The sequence below is a fragment of the Anomalospiza imberbis genome, chromosome 6 (genome assembly GCF_031753505.1).
Source record: "Anomalospiza imberbis isolate Cuckoo-Finch-1a 21T00152 chromosome 6, ASM3175350v1, whole genome shotgun sequence".
Lineage (NCBI taxonomy): Eukaryota > Metazoa > Chordata > Aves > Passeriformes > Viduidae > Anomalospiza > Anomalospiza imberbis.
Window position 1 is genome coordinate 35568756 of NC_089686.1, and position 20817 is coordinate 35589572.

The 20817-nt window shown below is 40.4% G+C and overlaps 1 protein-coding gene across 17 annotated transcripts in view; it reads right to left on the reverse strand.

Annotated features, from left to right (window-relative positions):
• DPF3 (double PHD fingers 3) overlaps positions 1-20817 on the reverse strand; it is a 185762-nt gene that overhangs the window by 13926 nt on the left and 151019 nt on the right. For 13 of the 17 annotated variants that reach the window (XM_068193359.1, XM_068193357.1, XM_068193363.1 and 10 more), the window contains one exon: positions 20449-20577. In XM_068193359.1, the coding sequence (XP_068049460.1) occupies positions 20449-20577 (129 nt within the window). Of the gene's footprint in view, positions 1-9459; positions 11570-16213; positions 17649-20448; positions 20578-20817 lie in introns of those variants that run through there. The other 4 variants (XR_011000045.1, XR_011000047.1, XR_011000046.1 and 1 more) reach the window with 2 other exon arrangements.

Here is a 20817-nt window from a genome sequence, read left to right on the forward strand (position 1 = left end):
AAGGGAAACTTGTAATTCTAGTAAGTGAGATAATTTTATGGTTATGATTTAAAAAGGTACCCCGCATTTGTCTGTCTAAGAAGGCTTACTTACAGATATACAGTGTCAACAACAGTCAGATTAAAAAAGGCCCTTAAAAACTCAGACTATCCAAGTACACTCAAGGGCTTGGCTCAGAATCCCAGGGCTCAGCTCAGAATCCCAGGGCTCAAGAAGCTGCAACTCTCAGAAGAAGTCCAAACATTCCTAAGGGATGAGGCTGGGGAGCTCTGCATTTTCCTGGCCCTTCCCATCTTGCAATGTGAAGGTGTTACGGTGTAGAGATATATGCCTGCCTGCTCAAATGGAGGTACTCATGAACAGAAGCCTTCAAAAGTGTTCATGGGGTGAGGATCCAAAGCACCACCTGCCACACTATCTCTGTGATATGAAGAAGCAGGAGTATTTCATTTTAGAAAAATATAATAGCTTTCCTGGCAGCCAGGACAGAGGCGGATGTTGGAAGCTGCAGGTGAAGAGCTCTTGTCTCACCCCCTTCAGTACAGGGCCCTGCTGAATCCAGCTTCTTATGAAAAACATACTAACAAACAAAAAAAAGTCTCATAGGCACCACATTGGGGTTTATTATTATAAGACAGGACAGGAAATATCACCACTGTGAATTCTGTGTCCTGGCTGAAGTGAGAAAAACTAGCTGCTTCTCCCAGTGTGTTCTAGCACTGCCGACTGCTAAAGAAGTGAGTCCAAAAGGACTCAGTGGTTTCACTGAATAGTCTGGTCAGTCTGATTTGGTCAGAGACCAACTCTCCTCTATTCTAATATGTCACAACATGCCAGTAATTGTGGAAGAATTAATGCCTTTAATAATTGATGGATCTCTGAAACCACTCAGCTGTAGAAGAGCTTATAGTTCCTATTATTTCATTTTTTGGCCCTACAGTTGTTCTGGCCAGCATGTACAGAGCTAAAACTGAGTCCACAAAAAGAGAAGGGGCACTCTGCTGCATTAGCACCAGGACTGGTGGCCAGCTGCACTCCGGAGGTGGTGGTTTGCTTTTCAGTACTGCCAGTTCCAGTGGAAGAACTTATATAAATTACAAGCAATTGCTCAAATATTTGGCACTGATACAAGAGAGCTCACTTTAATTGTTCGCCCAAGGGACAAATAAAACCCCTATGCAAATGGTAGTGGTTCAGCCCCAGCTGCAGTTTGGCAGGTGTAATTGGAGAAAGCAGGACAGACCTGTGTTTGAAAGCAAGGCAAAGGATCTTGGGGAAGTTATAAAATGGTGGAGTGAGGCAGGAAGCACTTGCAGCTCACTCTCCTGCACTGCCTTGCTGTTTCTTTAGCCATAAAAACACCAAAGGGCATGGGGAGCAAAGGACTAAGCTCCTGCCAAAAGACCCCTCATCTCCAAGCACTCTCCAGAAAATTTCACTGCCTGAGGGAAGTCCACTCACCAGCTTTACTCATGCACAGCTTTGACTCTACAATGCCGCATAATTTCCTCTGAAATCATTTTAAGTATCAAGAGCATCAGCTGGGATAAGGAGCCTGGGTTACAGAGGGTATATGAAGAGCAAAGCTTGGCTCAGGCTACTCATGTGGATAAACAAAGTGAAGTGTACACAAATGTGTATGCACAGACCCACATGCACCCATGGAGATCAGCTGTGGACAAGACAGCGTAACTCTTTCTGGCACAGGGTGGCAGGAGGAGCTGGGTGGGATTCAGGGGTGACCTTTGGAGCATGAAAAGGGACAAGCCAGGAGTGAGTTATTCTGGGCTTCCTAATGGTTTGTCAGTCAAGTCACTCCCACACACCATCCCCGTGGTAGCAGATGCCCCATACCTTACAGGAAAACTCCTTGAGAACTGTTTTAAAACAGGTTTACTGCAATAGGTTTGTGTGTGCCTCTCCCTGAGTACGCCACTTCCTCAGCATGCACAATCCAGCCATAGCATGTTAGCAAGGAGAAATGAAAATAGAGATTTTAACAGTCTCTAAAAACTGCCAACAATTAACTTTGGTGCACACAAATCATTGCCCTGGGAGAACACCCTGATTTGGGCTGGTGATCCTGCAGCCTGGCCCTCTGCCCTGTGCTCAGGTTTGCCAGAGGGAGGATGAGCCCTGCGAGGGTTTCTGCTACTGCTGTCCCACTCCAGCCAGGCACACCTGCCCTTCCAAAACTGCCTGGGACAGGCCGAAATCTGCACCTCCATTTCATATCTCCCAGAGGTTTGGACTGGGGCAGATCTGGGGCACAGGCCCATCCCTCTGTCTTCCCCTCTGAAGCCGAGCCGTGGGGACTCAGACGCACCTGACACAGGCTGCTCTTTTCATTGCAAACACACTGTGGTAACACAGGACTGAGGTGGCAAACTGAGCTCTGCGCGTTTGCAACCTGGGGTACCAGAAACAGCGCCCAGCTTGAAAGCCAAAGGAGTCGCCACATGCCCCGATGTCTCATCTCAAAACCAGACAGCATTCGGCTCCCTCTTCTTCCAGACTAGCCCCTATTAACCACTGTTGGCCACTAGACAAAGTGGCTCGTTCTTGCCTAAGAAAAATAATGTGGGAGCACTCAAGTAACCTTGTACTGAAGCATCAGCTTGTTAATGCACTGGTAAGTCATGCCAGCGCTGTACAATTCCTGGGGGTGAATTAGGTCAGAGTGACCTCCAGAAAAACCACCAGGCTGCATCGCTGTGTGCTGCATTGTGGGTAACGATCTGCTAATTGCCAGGAGGCACTTGGGCTGCTTACCAACACCGACAGGAAGGAAACCTGCCTGCAGGCACCGCACGGACTCCATATGCCGGGGACATCGCTCCTAATAACGAGAATAAACCCATTTATAGCACATGAACTGGGCAGGAGGACAGGCACTGAATGCTAATGCTGCCCAGGCGCTGTAGCTCTCCCGGGTTGCTGCCGGAGACCCCCAGCAAAACCCCTGCGTGGAGAGGGGCTGGCTTTGCATTTGGCTGCACAGTGAAGTGGGGGTGAGGGAGATGGAGATGGAAATGCAGGAGTGGGAGAAAGACTGCTTATCCAGGCAAGATGAATCACCACAACCTGGAAAGCCAACATCCCTTTTGCCCCGGGGACATTTTCGTTACCCTTCAACAAACTGCAGTGGAAAAAAACCTCCGGCACAGCTCCGACCTCGTCGCTATGCACTGCAGGCTCCCCAGCCAGGCCAGCTCACACACCACAGAGCTTTCAATCAACTGGCAGGCTCACTAAACCCTTTCAAATTGAGCAACCAAGCAAAAATACTTGGTCATAAACACTAAAAATAGGAATGGAGGATTGGGTTTTGTTTTGCTTTTTAACTTGGTGAAGCCAGCTCTTCCTAGTGCATTAAATCCACCTCCCTGGCAGCCCATTTAGAACATCTCCTCCCCCCTGGGAGAGCCAAAATCCCCAGCTGTAATGAGAGGAGTGGGGTGTTATTTAAAATGCTAGGGAAATGGCAGCCTGAATAGCCTTCTGCGAGCACAGTGCCTTTGTTAAATCCCCCCATAAAACAAGATATCAGCACTGCCCCTCCTCCCCTCTCTTTAACGTGAGCAAGGACTCTGCTACCTGCTTGAACCCACATTTGCTGTGCAAATACCTGGTCCCTCCCCAGTAGCTCTCCTGTTAAACTGCCCTGCTAACACAGCCACAGATGGCAGCACACCTGCAGGGACGCCCATCACTGCCCAGAGCTGTTCATGGTATCAAGGCAGCATTTGAAAAGATTCCAGAGTTTCCACACTGACCCAACAAAGGGGGTCTAACCTGAGCCAGTGGCAGCAGTGGATGGGACACGTCATTCCCCAGCGCACTCCGACAGGGGCTTCTCCCCTGGGATTATGCAGGAGAGCGTGACAAAGGTGATGCGTCATGACATGGACACCTCTTCACTAAAAACAGGCCATGCTCACCCAGTCAGTTCAGAGAGCACCAAGACAACCCCACTGCCCCACTGTGGTCCTCCTTGAGCATCAAGGACTGTGGGGAGAACTTCAGAGGTGATTTCACCCATGAGTCCTGGAACAGACATCTCATACACACAACTGTCACTTGGAAACAGGGTAAGCTGATTAATTTGGGGAAAGGGGAAAAGGAGAGAGCATGATTAATCTCTGGACTAACTTTCTAGAAAGATTAAGGAACTACTCTAGAGTAATTCCCTGACAGCACGTTTCCAGAAATTTCAAATCAAATGGCAAACTCCAGAGAAATTATTTAAATGCTATAATTTTAATATTAAAGAAACTTAACTTTGCATAAGACAGCATGCCATTGCATAGACAGTGACCTCATTGCTCTGACATGAGGCAACCACCTTCCATCTAGGTAAAGATATTCAGCTCATGATGGGTAAATGTCTGATAATTGATATGAACATACTGAAAATGCAAGAGGTCTGTCTTTCTCACAGAGGCATAATTTACACTGTTAATGTGACTGTGTATTCAGACATAAGTAGAACTGCTTCACTCAACACAAACAAGACCAGTTTGGAGCAAGTTACTTCAGTCTCCTGTTAAGGAATCCCTTTCAGCTGCCAAACAGGCAGTGATCCCCATGCACACTCTCCATTGTTTGTAATGCAGTGCCAGAAGCTGGAAAACACTGATTTTTTTTCCCTTCTCTTTCAGTGAAAGCCCCTGTTTGGTTGGGAATTTTAAAGTGTCAATAGAGATTTCATCGATAAGACGGCCAGTTTTCGCTTCCTCACCAAACTCCCAGCAACATCAATATCTAGAGGGAAAAAAGTGCTATAACCACATGCTGAAGAGCATCAGTATGAGCGTGGTAGGAGGGAGTAAAATGACTTTGTTTACTCTCTAAAAAATGCAGTTTCAAGGTGATCTAAACATCTGAGTTAAGGAGTGAATTTGAACAAAGTAGTTTCAGTCACAAGTAAGTGGGAGTGAAGAAAGGATTAAGAGGTGGCAGGGCAAAAAACTGATTTTCAGAAAGGTTGAGACATTTTGTACCAGTGTCTCACAAATAAGAAGCTGGACTTTCATTTTGGAGCAGTACCTTGCTTCAAAAGTGAACTCAAGGGAATTGTTTTTAAGAAAGAGAAAAAATAGTCACAAATGAAATGTTTCATTCAAGCCTGTGCACAGTTGGCAGTGGGAAGGGGTCATTTCATTGAGGAGAGATTGTGTTTCATTTCAAATCAAACCAAAATCTTTTATCCTCACCATGGTATTTTTCAGTTCAGTTGTTTCAATGGCTTTTTTGAGTAAATGTCCAACAAAATGCTGACAGATTAAAAAAGTAGGATTTTTTTTTTTTCACTGGAAGACCACCTGATTAAAACCCATGATCTCTTTTCTTACAGCTCACCAGACCTTCCACCCCAGATTAGTCAAGTCAAAGTCCTGGCCATTCCTTTACCTGTAACAAGTGAGTAGTGCTGCTTTAACCTACACAACCAATAACTCATAGCAGCTAAATACTTTGTCAGACCAAACAAGAAATCAGCTAGTTCCATGGCAGTGGACACTAATGTCCCTCATTAAACAGTTCACTAGTTTTGCTATTTTTCAACACCAAAGGAATAATTTAACAAAGTGTATACAAAAGTAGAATTTTACTGTATTTAACTAAATAAAATTATCTTCTACAGTATTACAACAGTCTCTGACTCTTCTGACCCTGCTTTTAACTGGCTGCTCCATTGGCCAGCAGGACTGCTGCTCAGTGCTCTGTTAATGGCCAGGAAGTTGGGAAATCCTCTCCTATAGGTTGGTCTGACCAAGCTCTGGGTACCCCAAATTCTTTCACCTTTAACAGTTGTTGAGGGTGTTCATCACCTGCAATGTTCACTTGTTAGGTGGGATCCCACCACCCACAAGATGCCTGGCAATTCTCAGTGACAGCTGCACTGAGCCTAATGGGGACTAATTCTTCACATATTGCCAGACCTGTAAATATGTAAACAGTCACAGAGGAATATAGTGGCTGTGGATGTCCTTAGGAAATTCATCTCTGTTCTTTCAGCTCACTAAGTACTTGTAAAATCTCAACCTTAATGGAGAGGAAAGTCAGGAAAGGGTCTTGGAGAGGAAGTTAATGAAGAGGCTGCAAGGGAAATGAAGTCCCCTAAGCCAAGGAAGGTCCTTTTCTCCAGATGAAGAAATACACAATTCTGGACCATCTGCATGCTTGAACAGTATGACAACAAATTCAACCTAGAGAGAGTCTGTGGACAGTTAAAAACTATCCTAAGCCCTATGGCTGATGGATGCATTCAGAGACACAGTCAATATCGAAAAATTGGAGAAGTCCTGGAACCTTCTCTTTAAGAATCCAAAGTCCAGATATTCCAGCAATGAATGAGGCTTCTGACCCAGAATTCACTGTACTGTAAAACAGGTTGTTGAGCCCAGGGCAAGGGCTGAAAGACTTTAGTGTTGTTTAACATATTTAAGCTACTCCCAGGAGAGCACTGATGTGAAACAGCTATGATTTGTACCAACAGGGGAAAATTAATTTTCCAATATAGACTTAGACCAATTCAATGCAAACTCTACTGTACAAAGTGCTACATGAATTTGAAAGCTATGTCACACTTGTTAACACTAAAAAAAAAATACCCTTTAGTGACAGGATGGCTGTCCATTATTTCCCATCCAATGACTTCATCTCACCTTGGGGAGTTTGCCTCAATACTGATTCTTGAAATCATTGTATGAAGAATTTAATGGCTGTTGGCTATGAAAAGAAATACAAAATAGAAAGCTAAGTCTACAGCAATGTTTGACAAAACTATCTCCAGTATTACTTAAAATCTATTTTCTGTTTCAAAAAAGAAGGCTGTATCCAAAAATTTGGTCATCTTCATTCAGTTGCTGCAGTCCACAATGAAGTTACTGACATGAGGACACAAAGACTGTAGAAATGTAATGGGAAGAGGCTTCAGTCCAAATAAAAAATTACTCTTAACACCTATGCAAACCCAGATATAAACTAAGTATTACTGAGAATTGGTTATAGAAGCTGAACAGCACTAGGAAAATAAACCCCACTCCAAAAAATCCCAAACCACTCAGTTTTAAGACATTGAAAGGAGGCTGTGTCTGTTCCTACTCAAGAGGTACCATCCATCAGCTGAGTTGCTAAAAAATTTAATACCTTCTGCAAGTTCTCTCAGGCAGGCAGCAGAAATTCCAAGAGCTTCAGCCCACTGCCCAGCTTCAGTGTTTAAATCATGTTGCCTTTTCCTTAGCAGTGCCATGGTTGGCTTGTAGGTCATTTAAAGTTACCACAGCTGCCTCAGGCAACATTAAGCAAACCTGTTTCTAATTATGGATGGCAATATTAGCCACAACACTCTGCTCCAGAAATCTGTGCTTTTGTGAAGGTAAATGCCATCCTTCCCCCACCATGATCCATCCCCCATGGAATCATGAAGCGTTACAGGCTGCAAAGACAAAACATGAAATGACAGATGTGATAGTAGAAGTTTCTAACACACACTGCAAGAGCATTTGTTGAAAGAGCAGACAATGTCTGCAGACCTGCAGCAGTCAGGTCTTCAAAATATACTGGTGAGGTGCCACAGATGGATGGCTTTCATATTATGTCATTAAAATCAAAGTTAGGGCTTAACTGTGGCAAATGTCCAGCTTTAGTGCAGCAAACAATACAATCTTTATACAACAATTTCCAAGGGATAATGAAGGTCTTAAAAACATCAAGCTGCAATTTGGACACACCCAGCCCAAGCTAAGGGCAGTAGTCATTGCTTATGTGCTCTGCTATGCATGCCTTATGTGCCTTATGTAGCTGAGGTCTTACTCATCCATATTCAACACCAGGAATGGGATGGGGTACAGAGAAGTCTATGCCATTGCTAATGAGAATTAAAAGCTTGGGTTTAGAGAGAAAGTGTTATGGGTTTTCTTTATCATCTATAGGCTGATGGATTTAAATACAAGTAGGGCTCACAAATCCAAGATGCAAAGGTAATCAGATTTCTTTTTTTTCTGATTGCAAGCAAAAATTTGGAATAAATCTTAAACCAGTGCAATATTCTAGTTCAGGCCAAAGCAAATTAGCTAATGCTGTTTTCACTCCACCCAGAGAAAACAGGATTACAGCCCTGAGCCTTGCCAGCCTTCAGCTCAGTCTCAGTCCAGGGAAACACAGCTTTGGGGGCACCCATTAATTGCTGCAATGCTGAAAGACACTTTTAGGCCCTCCTGCTGCCATCCCTTATTCTCACTGGCAAGAGCCATTCTCTAAACAGGAAAATAAGATCTATTTATGTCAGCATAAATATGTTCAGGAGCTTATCTGTTCAGATAATTTCTGCAAAACTAAATTTTTTCTTTAACATTTCTAATTCCAGGCCTATGGCTTAAAAAAATTAGGAATTAAAAAAAAAAAAAAAAAAAAAAAAAAAAAAAAAAAAAAAAAAAAAGGAAAAAGGCACAAAAATATTCAAAGTAATAAGACTTATGTAGAGACATTCCTTGGAATCTGACAGCCTATAATAACAGCTCTGCTGTGGTGGGAAGGATCCCATTCATCTAAACCAGGTGTTGACAGACATCCATAAAGGTAAATTTCAACATACATGTTCACTCCTGGCTACCATAGCAAAAATGTCTCACTCTGCACTGTGCATCATCACACTAAGGACAATGAAAATGACAATGGATGTTAGAATGGGAGATGACCTAGCGCACTGATGCTACAAGCACCTTCCTTCCTTCCTTCTTTCCTCCCTGTAAATAGTTATTTATCTCCACAAAGACACACAGTCTGTCACACAGATGTTAAGAATCAGGCAGGTCGGAGCCCATCTGTATAACGGAGCTTTATAAAAAATAACACATTAGGGAAGAGGTCACACACAGAGTTTCCTAAAAAGATAGCATCTAATCTAAAACAATACTTCCTCTTTCTCTTTTCATTCTATACAGCCATATCATTAATCTAATACATGTAAAGGGAGAGGGAAGGTTCATGCCAGCACTGTGAAATGCAAAGGGAACCACAGCTTCCAGTTACTCCAGTGGCTGGACTGGAAACTGCACAGGTAGGGACTCCTTAAGGCAATGTCACTAAAATCTATGCAAACAGCTATCATATAGCTTAGACTCCACCTTTGACTCCAAACTATCTTAATGCAACTCTACTAATCTCATGAAGAAGGCTGTTAAAATAGAAACGCATTTAGGAAGATCCTCTATTATCACCAGATGATGGAAAATACTCTTATAATGAGTCCTATACAGAAACACTTTTTTATTTCCTGCCTACCTTCACTATAGTAAGCAACAGGACCATTTTCTGCAGTCCAGTGAATGGAGAAGGGAAAGTAAAAGAGAAAAATTAAGATAATTCTTGGTTAATATCATGGTTCATTAGGAAATACAAAACAAAATCCAGGGATAAAAGTAATAATTTACAAAATGGAAAAGGGAAACAAAATCAATAGAGGAGGAAGTTTTATTTTAAGCTTCAAAGAGACTATTATAAACAATGGAGAGCTTAGAAAAGTAAATGTACATATATGTTACTCAACAATGTCTTTTTAAAAGAAGATTATTTGCACTAAAAAAGACGTTGTGGGATTGCTTTGGGAAAGTAATATTTACAGAGGAATATACAGTAGGGATGCTAGAAGCAGAACTTTTATTTGAAAGGAATATTACACAAACTGAACACAGACCCTACAGTTTTCAAATCTTCATTACAGTTGTGCGTCTTATATTTTGATGAAATGAATTTTTTTTCTCTAGAGGCAGTTCCCCACTGCATGATTAGAAAACAACAACATGAGCAAAGCAAACCCATGCTAAAGAGCCCAATTAGGACACATATTGTCATTTAATTCAGTTGGAGCAGGACTACCTTACATGGTTATTTTTGACTTTATGTTTTAATCTGGGAAGAAGTAGGAGAAGGGAGAGGGAGAAGAGTAAAACATCTGCTGCTATTGACACATGGAAACCTCTCAATGAGGTGAGTTTGTGTTCTAGGAGTGCAGGAAACACAAGACAGCATCAGGTTTTCTGTCAGCTTCACCTAGTCAGCATGCATTTTTGTAGACATAGTTTTTTCATTCTGAAAGCAACGTAAGCCACATTAACAAAACTGCTTTTTTGCTGTCTAAACCCTGAGAGTGAATCCCAATAATTGTTGGTGTGGTTTGCCCTCAGTTTGCTTCTCCTCTGTAACAGGGGTGCCAGACAGAGCCAAGTCCAATACTCTTCTCCTAGGACACAAGGCTATCCTGCATCCCTACTAGACCGCATCACACATGACACTGAGCAGACCTGTGCTAATCACTGCGAGCAGATGTGGCAGCCAACAAAACCCTCCTTTTTCACTGGGAAAATGCCTAACAATTCAGAATTTGGGATGAGACCACCCCTCCCTGCTGCCTCACAGGACAACTTAGGAGTGCAGCTGTGGGAACTTGTATTTTTCTCCTGCGTAGTAACCCCTGTTGCTTATTGCAGACGTGTAGTTGCACCTATATGTTTTTCCAAGTCCACTACCACTTCAGAAAGGGCTGAAATACACAAGTTTTCTACACGTGACACTATCCTTGACAGAAAGAGCCATGCCAAGAGCACCTAACATTTAGATACTTCCCTTACAACCCTCACAATCAGCTGTGGAATTACCAAAGCAAAAAGTAATATAAAAATGATCTGAGTTGTTTTCAGTTCTTAAAGCCCTCTTTCAGCAGAAGTATTTCACAGAGTTGCTCAAGAGCAAACCTCTTTTACCATGCAGAAGAGACAAATCAATCCTACTGGGAGAAGACAGTCCTTTGAAATGGACACAAAATCTGGTAACAAATAAATTCAACCACTGAGCCTGGTCTTCGCTACTCCAACAGTTTTTGTGCCTAACATAGTACAGCAAAGTAGGTTTTAAGCATCTAACAGGATAATATTATTAAAGAGAAAATAAACCAGAACAATCTTCACTTACCACATCCAATTTTCAAAAAACAAAGATACCCAGCACATGTATGAATGGCTTCTTTAAAGTAAGAGAGAGAGAGCAGAGTTGACCTTTATTTTCATTATTTAAAAAAAGTTTTTTCCTCAAAGTAACTATTCAGTCTTTATTTTACAGTAAGTGCTTTTCAAAATTTCATGTCTTCACAAAATTGCATTTAAAATTTGAAGTAAAATGTATTTCAAACAAAAATACTGTGCAACTTCAGCACTTCTTTCTTAAATATCGAAATAAATAAAATAGTTGTCTTTTTCAGTTTGTTTGTTTTTCAGTCAGTTCTACTGTAGATCAATTCCAGTCGGACCTGGGTTTATACACACACTTAAAAGAAAGTGAAATCAAGACTTCAAAAAACTTCTTTGTATTGCACCAGCTTAGGGCATCCCCAGAACTTCTCTCAACAGTTGGTAGCCAACTTCCCACAGTCCAGACTCGTGTGCCAGATGGAACTCAGGTACGGAAGACTCAGGGCAAGGAAAGAAGTATCAAAGCATCCTGGCTTCTCTCGGTCTTCTTCTGAAATGTTTTGCTTGAAGGCTGCTGAAATCCACGAGGGCAGGGCTGACTGCAGAGGGAAAGGCAATACAAAGTAAAACTAAACAAACTCAAGCAGACAAAAAAAGCATGTGTTCAGAAAAAATAAAACCAGAAACAGCACAAACCAAACTTCCAACATTGCTTGCATTCTAGTTCCTTGAAAATATAGCTCAACAGACTCAGTTTCAACTGACTGTGGAAGCCATAAATGAACACAAAGCAAACAAATAGGATAAGAAAAAGCATGTTGAAAAGAAAGACACTGCACACTGTCAATCTTTCTTATTGGGAACATTATTAAATAACCTTCATCATTCAGCTTAGATAGCTGTCTCTTCAGTAGAGGGTAAGACCTTTGCGTGCGAAATCCTGCTCTAATTACCTTCCTCTATTACTAATTATTTGTAGAGAGCCACAAGCATATACAGCATGGCACAAAAGACATTTTCAGAAGTGTAAATGATACTCATGGGGTGGCAGCAATGCAATAACTTCTGGAAAAAATGAAAAATTGCATTTTTCATTGCATTTATTCCATGAATTGACTAAGTTACATACTGCTAAGATCCTGAGCAGGAATAAATAGCAAATAAAATCTTCTCCTTTATTTCCACAAAATGCAAGTGGAATTCCCACATCTCTCATATCAGTTCTAGACTAAATGAAGGTCCAAAATCTTAGGAGCTGCCAGACACCAAAAGAATAATTCAAAAATATGAACTGGCAGCATCCACTTAATAGAGCTATCAGGCCTGGAAATCCCAAGAGCTGGGTTTTTTCCTAAATGTTATTGCAACTTGTCTACTCTGAAATTGGCAACTTAGTATTCATGGAAATACAGACAGGGCCATCAAAATAGTTCTGAGTCAATTTCAGTATTGTATGGTATTTATACAGGTTGGGGTTTTTTTCAGCCCTGGTAGGTATCTGGCAAAGAGAACAAAGAATGGTAGGGTTTATTGTAATGGCTTAGTCAGCAAAAACTGATCCCAGCTGAATTTCTGCACTGAGAGGTTTGTCAAAACAACCCCGTGTGAGCGTGAATTCATGCATGTGCCTCATACTTTACTTATAGCTACAAATTCCATATAAGTAAGAAAAAAAAAAGAGAATATGAAATGAGTGTTTATTGGAAACATCTACATATGTAGCAGCACAAAACACACTGGGCATATTTTGCAGTTTTTATTATAAGATGATTCCCAGTGGGGTCAATACAATGTTTGCTTGAGGATTTGATTCAGTAAAACTGCTCGCCATGGGGAAGAGGCAAATTGCATGAAGAGCCAGGCTTTGAAAACTCCATAGTTTTATGGTATTTGAACTATTATTTTAGGGAACATCTCAAAATATCATTGCAAGAATTAACCAGAGAAAGGCAAAGCGGGCATGAGAGAACACGGTGGTGCCCCAGCACTGTCTGGACTCTGACTCTCTGACTCTCTGACTCTCTTGTTTGCTCCCTGCATCAGGGCAGCAAACTGAGTCTCTGTCTTCAATCAAGAGCCTAAGCTGAAGTCTGCAACATGGCAAACTGGAACTCAAAATGAATAACTAATGTAAAAGCTCAAAGGCAAAACAATGCAGGGAGGGGACTCTAATAACACATTCTGCTGAAACAAATGGCCATCTCTAAGCTTGTCTACACCATACCAGCAAGCATATTAACAGAGAGGTTTCATTCAATAAAAGCAATAGCTAAGAAAGCCCAGTGGTAATCCTGAAGTCAGTGGTAAAGTTCTCTCTGGCCCTTGCTTCAGCAGCCTAGGCTCACCATTTATGACCTTACCACATACATACGATGTTATTCCAAACACCATTCAAGAAATAAGTATACAACCCACAAAACTTGGGGGTGTCTGAGTGCAGGGAAGAGATGCAAGGTGAAGCAAGTCAGATTTCAGTTCCATTCCTCTTCCACCACATCCCTGTTTCTCCTTTTACTTTTTAACTTCTGTGCTAGAAAATTTGCTTAAAATTTTCTCAATGTATATTATCATGCTTGAAATTTTATACTGTTTTTGTGGAAGAGCTGAGGTCTGTCCCTGCTAAAATTTCAACTAATTAAATGCCTCAAAAGGGAATAGGCTAAGGATCAGTGCCCACTCCACGTAGCCTTTCTTCTCCTTTATCAGCTGCTTAAGCAGCATGCCACTTCCTTTATTCTCCTGCTCCCATCTGTGAATCAGAGTTAGCAGAGGACGACTCCAGAAACTGTTTGTTTTCTAAGATCCTTTAGTATGAAGCAGTGGAAAGGTGCCAGAAGAGACAGCTTAAATGATTTAACATAGAAAAGTCTGCATTAAGGGCCTGAAATGAAACACCCCTTTATTCACATTTCACATTGGGGTTGTCTTATTTTGGTATGTGGTTTGTTGGGAACATGTGTTTCAGGAGAATCTTTGAAAAGCCTTGTGCCAACCTTCCTGTAATAAGAAGGACATCTTTGGAGGAGAACTGGAATAGCCAGGGTTGTGATTAGTTGAAGGGCTACACCTTTGAAGAATTTATGAAGAACAGAAAGTTTCATTGAACTGCTGAAATCACTGGGGAATAAAGAACATCACAATTCATTCTGAATTCAAAGATAAATGTTTAGTTACAAAACAGAATTCACACTGCAAACTTTTTTATGCCTCCCTAGTTTGGTTTGGGACCTACATGCCCTTTAAGATACAATTGAAACTGGGCAGTTCTCTCATTTCTAAGTTGGTTATGCTAGTGTCAGAGTCCTTTCTGGTTTTTTTTTAATTGCCCTTATGAAACATTCTCCTATATACTTTCTGCCTCATTAACATTGTCATCTTCCCTTCATGAGAGGGTCTTTTGTATCAGCCCCTTTGCTTTGCTTTCATCTTCCTTCAACTCAGGAACTACCAACCTTCTTTCTCTGTTCCCAGCCTTCACTCCAGCACTACATATCCTGAGAATATTTCATTTTCATATTATCACTCCATGCCATATTCATACTTAAAATCTAGCTTAAACAAATACTCTTTTAGTTTCCAACTCTACATCCTAATTTCCTTGCTATGATCAATGCCTTCCTATGGTCAGCACCACACTGCTCATTTTGCTGGACTAAACTCATGTTGGTTATCTCAATCTCATAAGGGATCTTGAGGAATCCAAGAACTACTCTCACTACATAAAAGTGAATTAATTTTATCTTACTTAGTTTTTTAGGACTGCATTGAATGATTGAGCACCCATATACACATTAATGATATACATAACTGTGAGGATATTTTCTACGCTATCTTTAGATGTCAGCTGGCAATTTTTATGCACTTCGTGGGCTTTGTGGCTTCATTCTGAGGGTACTGTGCTACCCAGTTGTCACAAAAATGGGTGGTTTGGTTGCAAAAGGATTAAGACTGTATGCATTGTTATAGTAACTGCATTTGTGAAGCTAATTCAAGACTTAATGAATTATGGGTATCTGATTATTGTTTGTATTCCAAAAGAGCCCACAATGCGTTAGGCATGGTTCACAAAAGACAATGTTAAGGACTCCACTTGGAAAAACTCCATTTAGAGTATGCCTGTTGTGCAGTTTATACAGCAATGGGAGTTCTTCAGAAAGATGTACTTGGGTAGGTTTCAGCTACCTAATTCAGGTGCTGCAAGGACTGAGCTTTAGTAAATACAGAAGAGTAGCAAAACATTATCTATTTATCTTGCACTATTTTGGAGGAAAAAAGGACTGGTTGTGGAAGAAATGAATGTTTCTATCAGTTAAAGTACCCTTCTCATTGACAGCATTATGTCAAAATATAATTGATTTGACGCTTGATTGATTATAATAAATCAGGAGTAACACAATAGCAACAGAAAAGAATTATCAAAATGGGGAAAACAAGCTTAAACAAGGCTCTCTCCTGGCAAGTGTGCATGGCTCTGGCATGCACTGTCCTTTGATGTACACACACAGAGGTATTTGTAATGTTTTCTAACAGCATCCTGAAGACAGATTATTAATGTAATCTGGACATCAGTTAGTTTATACTCTGGATTTATGCCTGTATACCTAAAAGAAGAACTTGGCCACTGCTCATTCCACATCTAAAGAGAACAATAAAAAAACCAAGAGACTGACTTGTTTCTCTTTTTTCTACAAAGTTGGAAGGTGGTGGAGGGAGTTGAAATTGCTCTCACAGACAGACTACCCTAGCAAAGAAGCAAGAAAAATGCAGTCCATTTGGTCTGCCTGGTTTCATTGTACATATCCAAATTCCTTCTTGAAAGGCTAAGACTTTTACTCTGGTATCAATAACACACACCTACAGTTTAAGGATTAGGTACTGTCCAGAGAAATGTCTCTTTTACCTTTGCTCTAAATCAGGCCACAATTTCACCCTGTTTGCATTATGTACATCAGTAAAAATGGATCTTTAGAACTTAACCTTGCTCCTGCTCCAGGGAGATTTTTGCCTGCACTACAACAGCAAAGCACAACTACACACTGACTCCTTTTGCATCACTTCTGACTGTACGCAAGTCTGGATACTGCTCTTCCATTAGTTTCATCAGGGGCATGATGTGGCACATACATATAATACAAGTTAATCCATGGGACTTGCTGCTACAACAAAGCTCAGTCAGGGGTTTGCTGAAAAGCCAGGGCAAGAAATTTCACAATTGAGTGAAAGACATTTCAGCTCGGACATACCTTTCAAATCCTGCTGCATGTTTCCTCCTTTCTGGGAAAGTCGCTGGGAAGGGAGTCACTCTCTTCTCCATTGCCCTTGGAACTTTAGTTAGTATTGCTTTGGTTTATTACAAAAGAAGATATTAAAAAGCAAATAAAGTGTCTCGTGAGACACTACAGAGAGAAAAACCAGGGCAACACAGGAAAAAATTCTGTGAATTGAAATTTAAAAATGGAAAGAAAAGTATAGGTGAGGTATTTTTCCATGTCATTTCTTCCAGGATTCTGCTCCTCCATTTGTTTTTTCTGTGATGTCTATGACTTGCCATTCATATTCCATCCCTATGCTTGAAAATTGCTGTCCATCAAGTGAAAGGTGAAGGAAAAGAAAAAAAAAAAAAGTAGAACGGTGTGGGGAAGACATGAAGGGATGCAGGGAGGAGATTTATTGAGTGCAAAGGTGTCCAAAGGAGATGGAAATGTGTTCCCCAAGGCCATGGTCTTCGATGGTGCTGCTTGTATTTTCCGGCTGTAGCACAGCAGATGTATGAGAAGAGCCAGATTTCACATGCTACAGTTAAGTGCAAAATCTCAAAACGCAGATGCCATCACATCAAGGGTTTCTTTGTCCCCTGACAGAGTCCACCCACAGTGGTTCTCTAGAAACAGTTCTATTATCAAGTAGACATCCATTGCTTTTTTGTTGAGTTTTTTTCTATTTTTTTATTTAAAAAGTAGTTTTTCTAATAATACATAGAATATATAAATAATAATAATAATAATTAAAAAAACTATTTGGGTTTACTTTCTGTTCTCCAACCCATCTGTATTTTTTGTGGTTTGCTGATATATATATTAAAAGACAAGAAAATCAACTCTGCTCACTATTAAAAAAAATATTAAATCCACTTTTTATGTTTCAAAAGAGGAAGAGAAGGAGGGGAGATGTGATAAAACCAAATTAAAATGAAAAAAAAAAGAAAAATAAAAAAAAGAAAACAGAAAAACCAAAAACCTTCTGTCTCTTCAAAGTAGTTGTCAAGAGATTTAAATGCTTGTGCTTTCAGTGTACACCCCACAGGGAAAACATAACCAAAAAAAAAACAAAAAAAAAAAAAAGGGAGGAGGAAAAAACCAACCAACCAAAAACCCAAGAGGACCTAAATTAAAAAAAAAACCAAAAAACAAAAAACAAAAATGTAATAATAATCTTAGTAGTGAAAAGGACAGCTCAGAGTTTCTGTGTCTTTTTAGTTATTTTAGCAGCCGCCCTTTTTGTCTGCAGAGGGAGACCTGCCACCACAGCCACCTCCTCGGCTCAAGAGAGGCTCTTCTGCATCATCCTCGTCAAAGCCATGAAAGGTCGAGGTGTCGCTTTCTGACGTGGAACCGAACAAGTCCTCCGTAGTGCGTGCTGGCGCTGCTTCGTCCCTCCTGCCTTCTCTTCCCAAATGAGCTGACATGTATGATGAATATATCAGCACATGGGTTAAGCAACAGGCATCATCATCATCATTTTTTTCATCATTTTCATTATCATTAAGCAAGTCAGACTATCAAGCTCATAGGTGTGTGCTTGTATGTGCCCGCGCACCCCAACAACATAGCATAGGTAGAACTGCAGTAAGAAAAATAACAAAGGATCAGTTTCTCTTTCCAAGAAAAAAGTCTACAAACGCCACAGGTGCCCATAGCTACAGCAGCGAAAGGGTTAATCATGTTTTCCTCTCTTCAAAAGACAGTAAAATATTTCCTCATGATTACTTAGATAAATTTTAAAATATTTTTAGACCATGTAAGTAATGAGACACTGTTAGCTCTAAGCACAATGGCATCAACAGTCACAAATTTTCTGCTATAGAAATGTAAGCCACTAGATACCTCATCAACCTCAGGACTACTTTCTATCCCCGTTCTTCACCTGATCCTAAAGAACCTCCTCTGCAGACAAAATTAAATACATTTTGAAGACTAAGTGAAAGTAACCTAAATCAATACTTTAATACAAATTTCATGGCACATCCTTCAAAAATAAAAAAAAAAAAAACAAAACTAATATATACAGTTCAACAACTAAAACAACTGAGAAGTAACCCATCTTGGGAAACACTGGAAAGTTCAAATTTGTGTGAGTCAATCCAACTTTCAAGATGGAACAGGAAATTCTCCACACAATACCAATAACGGCAGCAACAACCATAAGAAGACTCCTAAAAAGAGAAGTCACATACTGAAATCTGTGAAATTGAGGTTTGTTTTCTCTCTCAGATAAACTTTTTATGTGATTAATAGTATGACCTTCAAATTGTCTCTTTAGGGATGGTAGAGAAAAAGATATCTCTTGTGCCCCAGCAAAATTGAAGTGTGAGATTTTAGGGAACAGCTATTTTGTTTTTCACAAACATTAGCATGGTATTAAGCAACCAACTGTTGGGTCCCTGCTCCAGCTACAGGAATCAGCCATAAAACAAGTATACTGCATTGCTTGAGACAGAAAGAAGTAAATCCTGTTCACAAAAAAGAAAATGGATATAACAAAATAATTGGCAGATAAACCATATTGTAGAAATGTGATTTTACTGACTTTGTGAACAGAAGAAGCAATATAATTTCCATGACCTCTCTTTCAGTGTAATGAAAATATTCTCCATTATTATAAAAGAGAAAGATGGCAGACACCAAAAAGGTTTCATTGTTTTAGTTTAGAGATTAGTGTGTGGTTATACCTTAATCACTTTCATCACACATCAGTCACAGCACTGCAAACCCTATGAATAACCCAAGTGGGTCAGAATTTGTACAAGGATAGGATTTAATGGAACTGATTTGACACAGTTTAGGCTACAAGCTGATCTACTTGTTCTATCACACTAAGGAATCAAGGGAATTAATGTATTTGTGTTGCATTCTGATATAACCACCATAGCAATGTTTAAGTAGCAATAAAATATGGTTCCATCTCACTGTACCATATCAGGACAATGCTGAAATGAGTTATATTGAAATATAACAATCAAGGCGAAGGGCAATAATCTTCCAAGATGGCACCACAGACCCCATGGACTTTCCCCTTCAGTTATTAGAAGCAATCACATGTACACTAAAAGGTCCATGTCTCTGCACAGCATTCGTAAGGGTGCCCCTGGAGAAAACCAAAGGAGTTGCCATTGATCCTCTCATGACCAGTATCATTTCAGAATGTCTTCAGAGGTCACAACAACTGCAGAAGGCAATTTCAGTGAGAGTCTAATCATTCTCCCATTGAATGTGGTAATAGGCTTACTATAAATTTCAGCAGAAGCATAAAAAGGCCATTTCCTTGGCATGAGAACATTCCACATCACATTTCAGCCATGAAGCAACAGACATCTTTCAGTGACTACAGTATAGAAGGAGCAGCATTCATACTGAATTTCAAGGCCTCCTTGGTTTTCAGATTTCTATATGACCATCTTATTACCACTAGTATCACCACAAAACAAAAATATCACAAGTGGAAACTTGGACCAATGCTGGAACATGCAGTTTTTAAAGGTTTCCCAATCCCTCTACCACCACCACTACCTCCTATGTAAGCTATAAATAACTGTTCAGCTGGCATAAAATTTTCCAAAAAAAAAAAAAAAAAAGTAAGAAAGGAAGGAAGAAAACAACAGCTCAGAAATAAAGACAGCTCAAAATGGGAAAAACAAAATTGCCTATATTTAAAAAGAGAAGGGAAGAAAAGGGAGAAATAAAAACCTCTTTAAACAAAACTAATGATAGTCATCTTTGTAAGAGGATAATTCTTGACAGCTAGCCCCACACCTACCCTGTAATTTTCTCCCTCTTTTTTGGATGAAGAAATGCATGAAATGTGTAATCAATGGGAATGCTTGTCATGCAACTTTCATAAATCTTGTAAGTAATTTATAGCTGTAATTACAGCATTTAAAGACAGAGACCATTCTGTAAAATTGCCATAAGATTTTCTCCTTCCACGTGAAGAACAACTAGTACATGTACCAATGTTCCCAAAAGCCAATAAATAAACTAAATTATTTCATAAGACCCCATTAGCTTAAATATGTGAATCCAACAATGGGGTTTAGAATGTAAAATCTTTCAGTCATCCTTTCCCACAAACACAGAGAAGAGGTAAGATTCCACCTTCTATCCCTTCCCAAATATGCTGCCTTTCTTCAAAATCTTCAGAAGGTGCAAAAACCAAGTCACACAAATGCCTTTGTACAAGAAAGATGCAAGGAGTCACCTACCAGAGCGCCCACAGTCTGAGCACGATACAAGTTCCTCAGGCCGGCCACTTTTTTTGTTCATATTGGAGCCTCCGAGGCAGAAGTCACAGTAGTTATTGGGAATGATGACCCCATCTGGTCCTTTCTGGGCTGTAGTTGGGTTAGAAATCAGATTTACTACAAGAGCGTTCACTTGGACATTTGCCCCTTATCCTTGATATGGTGCTAGTTTAGTGAGTTTTCAGGCCACAGTCTTCCCAAACATTGTCAATCAGAACAAAAAGTGAGCTGCATAAACCACCTCCATTTTGAATACACTCTGGGTTGTATCTATTTTGCTTGAAATGCCCTTTACTATTTCCTTTATAATCCCAGCCAGGCTGCTCCCTC